General features: G+C 45.4%; 1 protein-coding gene across 1 annotated transcript; it reads right to left on the bottom strand.

The window, feature by feature from the left end:
• Positions 1–492: 492 nt before the first annotated feature.
• On the bottom strand, positions 493–7703 carry LOC147638903 (uncharacterized). Its single transcript, XM_086792879.1, has 2 exons — positions 7475–7703; positions 493–1218 (listed from the first exon to the last, which is right to left on the bottom strand). The coding sequence occupies exons 1-2, from the start codon at positions 7701–7703 to the stop codon at positions 581–583; spliced, it is 867 nt and encodes a 288-aa protein (XP_086649005.1). The 3' UTR covers positions 493–580.
• Between the last annotated feature and the right edge of the window lie 3717 nt (positions 7704–11420).

The raw sequence follows: 11420 nt of genomic DNA, 5'->3' as shown, positions 1-11420 counted from the left end.
TGTCACAGACTCACAGGAATTATGTGATCATTTGAAGTATGTGGTACTAAAAGACATGTGACATAAAGGTACCTGCCACGGAATGTGACATAAAGGTTCTATAAAGACATGTGACATTAAGGTTCCTGCCAGTGCTGCCACACGGAGTACAAAAAGACATGTGACATCCACAAAAAGACATGTGTAAATAAAAACATAAGGGCTTAATTGAAGGGTTGCCTTTAAATTTAAGGGTTTCTTTTTTTTTTTTTCTTCAGCGAGAAAAGGTAGAAAATTATATTAACAAGAAGAGCCGCATGGGCTCAGATTACAAGAGGAGAATCTGGGATACAATACTAGGAACACGCCTAATAGGCTCACTGGCCAGAAGGTTTTTTTTTTTTTTCTGTCGGTGATGTGACATAAAGGTACTTGCCATGGAGTGTGACATAAAGGTCCCTGCAATGTGTTGCGACATTGCACAAATGCCGTGAGTGTTATATATATATATATATGAAATGCATGTTGGAACGTGCAGCATATGCGTGCAGTAAGGAGGGTGAGACAAGGCAATATTGGTCATAGTGTGAGGATGGGGAGGTCATGGGGAGTTGTGGCTATTATGGTGTTGTGCGCCAGCGGCCTGCTGGGCGTAGCGAGCGGCCATGGCAGCATGGAGGACCCCTTCAGTAGCGTCTACAACTGCTACCTGGAGCTTCCGGTTCCCACGTCGGCAGCTTGCCAAGCCGCGGTGGCGCTGAGTGGGACCCAAGCGTTCTATGATTGGATGGAGGTGAACCTGCCCAACGCCGCTGGCCGCCACCGCGAGCTCATTCCGGATGGCCAACTGTGCAGCGCCGGGCGGGAGAAGTATCAGGGCCTCGACCTGGCACGCTCCGACTGGCCAGCCACCTCCTTGTCCTCCGGCGTCCCCTTCACATACCTCTACCTGGCCACCGCCCCGCACTTGGGCTTCTTGGAGTTCTACGTCACCCGGGATGGTTACCAGCCCACTGAGCCGCTCAAATGGGCAGACTTGGAGGACCCGCCCTTCATCAACGTCACCACCACGCTTGACAGCGGCTCCTACCAAATCCCCCGCACCACGCCTGCCGCCAAGGCCGGCCGCCACCTCATCTACGTCATTTGGCAGCGCTCCGACAGCCCCGAGGCCTTCTACTCCTGCTCCCACGTCGACTTCGTCGATGCCCTCTCTCTCCACTCCACCACCTAGGCCCTCTGCATGTGTCCCGACCAATAGCTAGAAAGGGGGTGAGTGGCATGGCCACTTGCTCTTTCTCTTAGGGGCAGTGCTCTCACGCACGGAATGCTCTTGTTATAATAAGAATCAATATGTTTCATGCGCGCATCGTCGCCTCTCGGTACTGTGTCTATAATTTTCGATCACTCCTCCCTTCATTCGCTCTCGCTCTTCCCTACTCTCTAGTCTCCCCATGAGTATCATTCTCTCCTCTCCCTCTCTCTCTCTCTCTCTCTCTCTCTCTCTCTCTCTCTCTCGTTGCCACGCATGGGCGTGTGCACATATGTATATAGGGTAATGGGACCATGCTATTATGCATTCATTCATTCCCAGACACACTGTGAGTCTGTCTATCTCTCTCTCTCATCAGCCTGTTGTGCAGTCACCAGTGCAACAAGCTTCGGAGGACCAATTAGATTACTATTCTGTTATTTAAAAAAAAAACTAAAATTAGATTATTATTCTGTTGTTTTTCTGCTAAATTAGATTATAGAAGGTGATCCCGTTTGATCCATTGGGTAAGTCACCAGTGCAACAAGCTTCGGAGGACCACATTTATTATTATTCTGTTATTTTTTTAAAACTAAAATAGCGAATGGCGCATTTTCAAGATTTTCCAAATTAAAAACTAGGCTCAGAGGTTCGTTCCCTGACGAGAGAGAGAGAGATCAATTAAACAAGGTTGCAAATGAAATCATTTACAAATGGTCCTGCAAAGTTATGGTGTGTTGTGTTGTTTGGCATATGGTGGATTCCAAGCACTTGTTGTTTTGGTGAACGGTGGATCCTAAACAATTCTCGACTTTACTAATTTGACTAGAGTAGTGTATCGATTGCCATATGGTGGCCGATTCCAAGCACTTCTAATCTCTAGTCTATTTTTTTTGGCATAGGGTGGATCCTAAACAATTCTCAATTACACTTTTACTACTTTGATTAGCACAGTAATATTTGTATCCCAAATTTTTACATGAACTTTAAAAGTTTCTATGTAAGTCCTTCGAATGTTGTAATAAGATATACACAGCTTCAATTTGAACTCAAAATGCTGATTAGTATAGGTTATGAGTAGAATTAGAAGTAGCTAAACATTTTCACTGCAACCGCTCGTTTCTCACAAAATGAATTTACTCTTAGCACATTGGCACATGCCTAGAAGACAATTGCTTTCTACTTCTAACCAGATGTTTGCTCCATAAACATAATGTTGTTTGTTGACTCCACCTTTTGAAAAACCTCTTTCATACAAATATCGTACAACTTAAAGATGAGCCTTGAAAATTAAAGCACTATGCTTCTTGCATACTCTTACATAAACAAATATGAGCGATACTATGCTCACATGCGTTTGACCCATATGTAATTCTTGGGTGTTTCAAGTTATACTTGATTGAAGGATTGATTCTATCGTGGCTTCAACTTAGCTCTTTTTCACAAGTCCCATGCAATGTTGCTCCACTCCTTTCCTTCATATTACACCACATGGAAGAAACAACCTGTCTATGCCATTGTGGAAGAATTTCCACTTTCCTTATGCTTGTTTTAAAATTCAAAAAGGTTCTTGGTTGTTTGGGCACGTGGAGTATTCCACGTGTGTGAGTGGAACAATTTGTCGATCACAAAAGATCACAAAGTGCCACTCTTCTCCTTTAGTGTACGCGATACTCATGCACAATTCGAGTGGAATCTAGGAGAGCTCTACAAAATCCATGTACTACTCGTTAATCATGTGCATAAAGCAGTCAATATCAAGGTTGGGTTCTTCATGCATGTAGGTTTGCGATTGATTTAAATTTCTCAAGCAGCTATGGACATGTATTGAGCCACTCCATAGTGCTTTGCATTGAGAGTGTACCATTTTTTGTTTACTCTATAAATAAGGTCCCCTCTCTCTCTCTCTCTCTCTCAGGCTCTCTGGTATTTAAGAAGGTGAGGTCTCACGATGGCTTCCTAACAAAGTTTGATCGTTCTGATTGGAATGAAAAGGTATGGGGCTGTCCTTTTACTACATACTGTGATACAAAGTCTCAAACTTCAAGAAAACATGTAAAAATCGTGTAGAAGCAATGTTAGAGAGAAAGAGAGAGAGAAAGTGCAGGAAAGGGAATTTATGTGGAACCTAAGATTGTCCACATATGAATTGTTTGCCAAAGACACGGACATTTATAAATTGTTTTGAGAACATTGAACAGTGAAAAAAACTAATGGTCAAGGTTGTGAGGTCGGGAAACCAACCCAAGACCCATGGGGCTTTGGGGGTATGCTTGACCGCACCGAAAATCATGCATCTATATGGGGAGGAAGGGTAAGGAGCGGCGAAACATGGACCCATATCTAGGCACACTAGAACGCACTCACGCACTGGGTAGGCACATTAGGCCTCCCCGGTTGCCGTGGGGGTTAATAGGTGCCATGTGCCTCGGGGGATGCCCTCCCCAACTTGACGGTGATCATGTCGAAGTGGAAATGGAACTGACGGAAGGAAAAACGGTGGAAACAACGAAGCCGCCGGGATGGCGAGCCGTGCCGAGCCGACGGGCCGATGAGGCCGGGCCAGTTGGATCATGGATTCGAGATGGATGGAGCCGAGCCGAGGATACATGAGAAGGGTGTGACCCGACAAGGTTATATCACCCTATGACGCGCTCAACAGCCGATGGAGCCGAGCTACATCATATATTGGCATGATGGGACGCATTGCGGCCCGTCGATGTTCGGGACCCCGATCCTGGGGCCCGTGACACTTGGTATCAGAGCAGAGATCATTGGGAAGCCCACATGGGGGGCATGTGATGCCAGGTCGGAAGAAATCATAATTTAAAAAAATAGCAAAAACGGCAATTTGAGCAAGACTATATGACAGTCACAGAGCCGATGGCACAAAAGTAGCCGACAACAGAAAAACTCATTTTTGAGCATCAAGATGATGGAATTTGCCCATGATTACATATACCTATCACGAGTGTGTGGACGTGAGGTACATGATGGCATGCTTGGTCGAGACCGCCGGGGACCCAGGCTGCAAATATGGAAGCTTCAATAACAAGGCAGCTCTGGACGACGGATGCCCAGACGATGGAATTTGAAGACATGTTATATATGAAAAGTGATCAGTTTCCCAAGTAGAATGTACATATGCAGTCTCTTTTGTGAAAATCCATAGTTGACCAGTGAGCTATTTGGCATGTGGAATGATTGGTATCAAGGGAAGGTATCAAGGTGCAAGTCCAATTGAGTTGTTCGCAAGGGCCAATTTCTAATAGAGGCCCATATCATTCATACGAGGAGAGTCAAAGATATATGAAACTCGGTCCTGGTGGAGCTGATATAGCACTTTGATCAGAAGAACAGCGGGCTTAGGACCTCACATGAGATAACCACCATGGAAGGTGAAGATTTGAAGAAAATGACAATCCAGATATAGTGGCACATTTCGGACCAGCAGCACTCGACTTCGTGGTTGCGGGTTGGAAACGCCACATCAAGATCATTTGTGAGGGGAAACAAGACAACCATGTAGAATTAGCCGAACCGTGTGATCCGAGAGAGGCACATCTTTTGAATATACATATTGATATGAACTAATGGGTATGTGGAATTTTAAAATGCATGAACATATGGGAATTGAGCAAAATCAGCATGTGGAATAAACGGCAATACAGGTGCCAAGAAGAAACGATGTGGTAAGCCGAATCAACTTGAATCAGGTCATTGGCCGAAATGCAGAGCTGTGAAGCTATAAGGATGCAGATGTATTGGGTTGAAAGTGACATGATGCAAGACCGAAGAACCCTTGGAGGAGTAGGCTTGTAGTTGTGAAGCCGGAGACTAGCATGAGGCAAGTACGAAGAACCCTTGGTGGAGAAGGCTTGTTCTTGTGTGCAGACGCATGGATGAAGTTTGCATGTGATTGTTGACACCAGGGGGTTGTAGCGTGAGAGGCGCACGGTACTGCTCCTGGTAGAAACGGCCTGTGAATGGAACCTACAGGGTCGATCTAAGATGGAATCATGAAGCATATGCATATAGATATCAATGAAGCAACAAAGGGGCCGTGTATGCATTACAGCGACCGGTTATGGGACTGGAAGCTGATCTTTTGAAGATTGATGCAGCGGGTATGGGACCGTTGTGTCGGCATGGTACTCTCATATATATCATATAACATGTAAGAGCAATGAATGCAAAACCGCCAAGACGAATCATTTGGGAATATCAAGAGGGATTGTATCCGCTAAGCGGCAAGGTGTCCGCTAAGGCCATGAGGAGCCTTGTGGCAGTGAAGCCACCACATTCTTTTGAGAGATCATACATATATTTATATCTGCAGAAGGTATCAGATTGAACATGAAAGTCAATGAAGCTGCGCACAATGGTATGAGATTATATGCAAGGGACTTGAACCCCCATATCAGATGAGATCATATGCAAAGGAGCTTGAACCCCCATTTCACATGCAATCATATCCAAGGGGCTTGAACCCCCTATCACTCACAGCTATTAGCAGCATCCAAGGGGCTTGAACCCCCATATATCAGGCAACTGGGCAAATAAAGCTGTCAGTTTCAGATGGAGTTGGTGGAAGCTACTGGGGGAAGCGGAAACCATTCTCACCATTGATATGCGGGTGAGGGTGAGACCAAAGACGGCATCAATAACCCCATCATCTATATCATCATGTGGGTCGACAGATGGAAACAGCCAGGAGCGCAGGTGGCAATGTACTTATGGTTGGATGATGGTAGCAAGGTGGCAATTGCTCTCATCGGAGTCAAATGGGGAGACTTGGGCCAAGTGAAGTTAAAGATGAAAACTGCACGTGCGCAAGGTGGCAATTGTGCTATGTATGCGTGAATGCTTAGTGGCAGTGTTCATTGGATTCCAAGACAACACTTGGGTTTTGTTGTTGGCAGCATCTATACTTAGCCATTCAAAGGGAAAACAAGATGCATAACAGGTACTCAAAGGCTTGAAGACAAATCAAATAGGTGACTTGGGATTAGCCTACTAAGCTACTTGTGTCCTCAAGCTTCAACATCCGAGCAACTAGGCTCATGCAGAATGAGCAAACAAACATTCAAGCATCACGGCTCACAGTTACAAGGGTGCAACTTCCAAAGGTGAGAGATTATGTAAAGGCCAACATGGTGTCATGAAGGCTAGAGCAAACTCAAGCTCAAGGATCGTATTGCAAAAATCATAAGGAGGTTAATCATCACACAATGGTAAAAAGAACCTACACATGGTTGCAGGAGATAGACAGGACAAGAATCAGTGCAAAGGCCAAGCTAGCATTAGTAAGGTTCTACAACTCATGTCCCAGATGGATTCAGCACCTTAGCGCACATGGGTAATAGCAGAGCTATAGGCTCACCACAACCCACGGGTTCAAAGGATCAATGGAAAAAGAACATGCAAAGCTTATCTTGGTGTCAAGACAGCTAGGGCTTGGCTTGACCAGGAAAACCTTGTCCTCAACAATGTAGACAACATGGATTGGAATGGCAGATGATTAGATTGGTGTGATGAGATGCCAAGTGAAAAGAGGGTTATGAAAATCAATGGGGTCGACCTCCTTGAAGATGGGAATATCTTTGGAAACTCTTGAGAAAGGGACGATCAAGAAGGCCAGAACATACTTGATTCAGGAGAAATAGGCAAGTGCTGCTTTGTCTTGAAGGACTCCACATTCGGCTCAGACAGGAGTCAAATGGGGACCAATGTAGCAGTTTGGTACCTTGCACATTGGGGATTCGGGGGACTCTCGAGCGGCTTGAAATCCAGGCCACAAAGATAGATAAAAATCTAAAAATATGCATAGTTGTTGTAATGGGTTAGACACTGACTTTGCTCATGGGCTATAAAGCAAGGTTAAGACCTCCCGCTTTCTTTTTTCTTAGTTGTAGGCACTTGTTGGAGAATATACTAAACATGATACTACAAAGGCACTCCCTCCTAGTTTGAAAATCAATTGACGACGAGGACGTCAATTCTATAAAGGGGGGGTGTATGTGAGGTCGGGAAACCAACCCAAGACCCATGGGGCTTTGGGGGTATGCTTGACCGCACCAAAAATCATGCATCTATATGGGGAGGAAGTGTAAGGAGCGGCGAAACATGGACCCATATCTAGGCAAACTAGAACGCACTCACGCACTGGGTAGGCACATTAGGCCTCCTTGGTTGCCATGGGGGTTAATAGGTGCCATGTGCCTCGGGGGATGCCTTCCCCACCTTGAGGGAGATCATGCCAAAGTGGAAATGGAACTGACGGAAGGAAAAACGGTGGAAACGACAAAGCCACTAGGATGGCGAGTCGTGCCGAGCTGACACGCCGATGAGGCCGGGCCGGTTGGATCATGGATTCGAGATGGATGGATGGACCCGAGACCACGAGGCCATGGAGACGGGCCTGGTATACATGAGAAGGGTGTGACGACCCGACAAGGTTATATCGCGCCATGACGCGCTCAACGACTGATGGAGCCGAGCTATATCATATATTGGCATGATGGGACGCATTGCGGCCCGATGTCCAGGACCCCGATCCTGGGGCCCATGACAAAGGTCCACTTACAATGATTGGAGTTGCATGGCATTAGTTAACGATTTTGACATTTGGAGCATGTGCTGTATGGTGTGGCCAGCATTGCATAGGAGATTGCACTATGAGGACATTGTGTTATTAGGGATGGAACTACAACACAACTGATCTACAAAGAGTCAAGACCTTAGACAAGTTGGGAAAAGTTGACCAAGCGGGACATGTAGAGGAAGTGGTGCTGAAGTCATACATGAGTCAAAAGATTTTACACCAAATTCCTCTTATTTTTGTAGGTTTGCTCTCCTGAAGATGAGAGTTGCCTTATGGCTTTGCAAAGAAACTCCTAAAAGTGAGATGCCTTATTAGAGAAGAGAGCTAGCCAATTTCCTGGTGTCCCCCTAGACCCATAACGCAATGACACACCCAGCGTTGCACTTGATGCCAACCAATGCCCTTGTGGTCTATGAGAGCAGCGTTCATTGCAACCAATGCTGCCAAATCTGCGTCCACCACTTTCGAATTGGTACTGCCAGCTCTCACACTAGCTATGCAAATGCTCTGGCTGCTTAAGAAACAGAGCATGACGAATAGGAGAGGCTACTATATTACAGCCTTTGAAACATGCAGTCCTCATGGTCCACCACCACAATCAGAAGCAACTAAGGCTAGTTGTGAGAAGGAGACCAAGATTCGACGCTGAAGCAGAGGTCATGGGGCCAAGATGAGCAACAATTTCTCCAAGCACCACCCTATGCATTCATAGATTCATAACCCTCTTCCTTGCATGTGCACAATCGTATGCCTATTAAGCACCCAGCATAGGTTCAGTTCACTACTGCCGCAATGCCCCATGCTGCCTTCGCAATAGCATTGCCATGTGTTGTGCCTCGTCGCCATTAGCCTTCTAGCTCACAACGTCCTATGTGTGTGTTTGTGTGTGCGCGCGCGTGTGTGCATGAGAGAGAGAGAGAGAGAGAGAGAGAGAGAGAGAGAGAGATGGCCCGCATGAGTGCAACACCTTGAACACCTGTCCTAAACGAAAGCTACAACACAAGAGAAAGCACAACCACTGAAAATCAAAGGTGGCCAATACACACACTGTTTTGTTCCCATGGTGGGTCATCAGACTGCCTTGGCCTAGTGGGGGGTATGGCCTTGTGCAGGCCAAAAAGGGCTTAGGCCCAAGGGCATATTACAAGAAGTGGTCACAGCCCAAGGGATTATTGTATGTATTGGGGGGGGTTCTTGGAGAGAGACGTTTGCATCTTGTACACATACCATGGTAATAGAGAAGGAAGTAGCTTGTACATTGTATAGGTACCATGGTAAAGGAGAAAGAAGCAAACACCATATTGGGGAATATGGGAATTTCCACAAGTTTGGGACACGTAGTCAAAAGCTTTAATTAACCATAACTTGAACACCACTAATCCAAAATGAGCGCTTTATAGCTCTTTAGATTCCATTTTTCAAGCGCTTTCCAACGATAGGTCATATGATAGGGTTTTGAGAAACTTACAAACATGTTATCCATGTCCCCTTTTTTAAGTATTCAAAAATGGGAATTGGGAAAGTCCCAAATTCACTAATATGGTGTTAGCAGCATGTTCCTCCAAACCACAACAATGAGAAGGCCTTGTCTAGTGAAGGGAGCATTACCTGGAATGAGAATGTGGCATCTAGACAAACATCATCATATCTTTCAAAGCCAAAAAGTATTTTTCGGGTTTCTGGAAACAATGCAATGCATTTGTAGCATGAGTATGTGGTTTTGGCAGACCCAAGCCATCCAATAAACTGGTGCATGACAGCAGATTCTATTTTTCCATGAAGGCCCCGCAATGCCCTGGCTTAGAACTCAACATCTGGAAGCCTCTTCCAAACTCAAGAATCCTACTTAGAAAACATATCAAGATCTTCAACTTTGCGAGTGTTCGAAAGAGAGACATGGTAGCCGAGAATAGAAGTTTCACACAGACAAAATTCTGTTTAAATAGGTTTACACCAACTGAGCTTCTGATAACAATTGATGAATAGGAACAAACCTGGAAGAAAGGCCAATAACCATGCAACCAAAAAGAAATAGTCAAGCCAAGAGTTGGTGTGACACGAGGGCAACTAGCACAAGTTTGAATTCAATACTTTTGTGTGTTACATAGCACGTTTATGCTACTCAGGAAGAAACACTCCAGACATGAGAAGCCGAGGGAGCTGCTAGCAAGCTCGTACTAAAAACAAGGAAGAGCAACCTCAAAATGATGCATTGAATCATGTAATTGGCTTCAGCTCACTGAGACTGTAGAGATACTCTCTACATAAGTAGGAAAACAATTGCAAAGCATAATTAACATTCAATTGCTAGGAAGCTGTGTGCAAAAAGCATGAAAGACCAGCAACAACTATGTCATGGCAAATTCAGCTACTAACATTTCTTCAATAATGATAGCGACCACAAATAGAGCAGGGTGCTGCTAGACATGGTGGTTGTATGTGACATGCTTGCTTGACACTCTACCCACCCCTTATCTCATTATGTCCACAGTTGCCACAGCAGAGGTTACTTGGGGTTTCTCATTCCATACATTTGATTTGATGCATCCTGTAGTCGAGAAAGGGGTTCAAGAGAATATGGAGAACACGATAGTGGGGACGATGGCAACATAGCAAAAGCTACAGATGTAAAATCTTGCAAAAGGTGACAATATGGTGCGAGGTCGGTCGCATCCATCGCTTGCGACAAAGATGAAGTCCCTTGGCCTGCAGAAGTGCATAGAGATGCAAAGCCTCTCTTTCCGAATTAACTCACACACAATGGTGATGCTGCAGAGGCAAAAAAGTCAAGGCCACTTGTAATCCGTTTCTTCTCCCTGTCCTCTCAGCAGCAACTGATTTGTGGGAATGGCCAGCTTTGGGATCTCATGCTTTCAAGGTTAGTCATGACCTCTTGTGCGCACATTTGGGAGTCTCCTCCACCAAGCATGTCTCCTCTTAACATAATCGGGGTCCTCCATCACTGCGCACTCAGTGTATAGTGCTTTTGGGGTTGGTAGCGAAGGCCGATTGTAGGCTTTGGAGAGAGGCAGAGCACTGTGTGCTCAGTTGAAGCAGCACTGAATTGCTAAAGATGGCATTCGACAAGGAGGGCAGCCAGCTCAGTCCTTTTTGGAGCTGTGTGCTTGCATGCTTTGGCCTCAATGCAGAGCAAGGGGAGTCGCTCAGAATTCACAGATTTACTGGCTTTCGAGGGTGCTAATTTGCCAACTTTCATGACATCTCAACCTTCCCATCCGCGCTGCTACTATTCTTAATTTACCGTACGCTTGCTGCTGCTATTCTTAGATTACTGAAACCACCTTTTTTGACCGGATGGAAAATCAAATTTCCACACCTTGCAGGACCAAAAAAATTTCATGTGATCATGGCCATGTGAACAACGGCCAATATGGCAAATAATTGAAGAATCAAATTTGAAAAGTTGATTTTGAATACTAATCATTCTGCCAGCTGAAAGAATGCCGAAAATTAAAACTTGCATGTGGAAGATGCTGCAACAACTGATGCCGAAATTGCTGCCAAGAGGGCAATGTTTAGAGGGGTTAGAGCTGCTCGAGGGAGACCATGTGACTTATATGAAGG

The sequence above is a fragment of the Cibotium barometz genome, chromosome 4, assembly GCF_041138505.1.
Source record: "Cibotium barometz isolate CiBa-2024 chromosome 4, ASM4113850v1, whole genome shotgun sequence".
NCBI classification, from domain to species: domain Eukaryota; kingdom Viridiplantae; phylum Streptophyta; class Polypodiopsida; order Cyatheales; family Cibotiaceae; genus Cibotium; species Cibotium barometz.
This window is presented reverse-complemented; position numbering and strand designations above follow the sequence as displayed.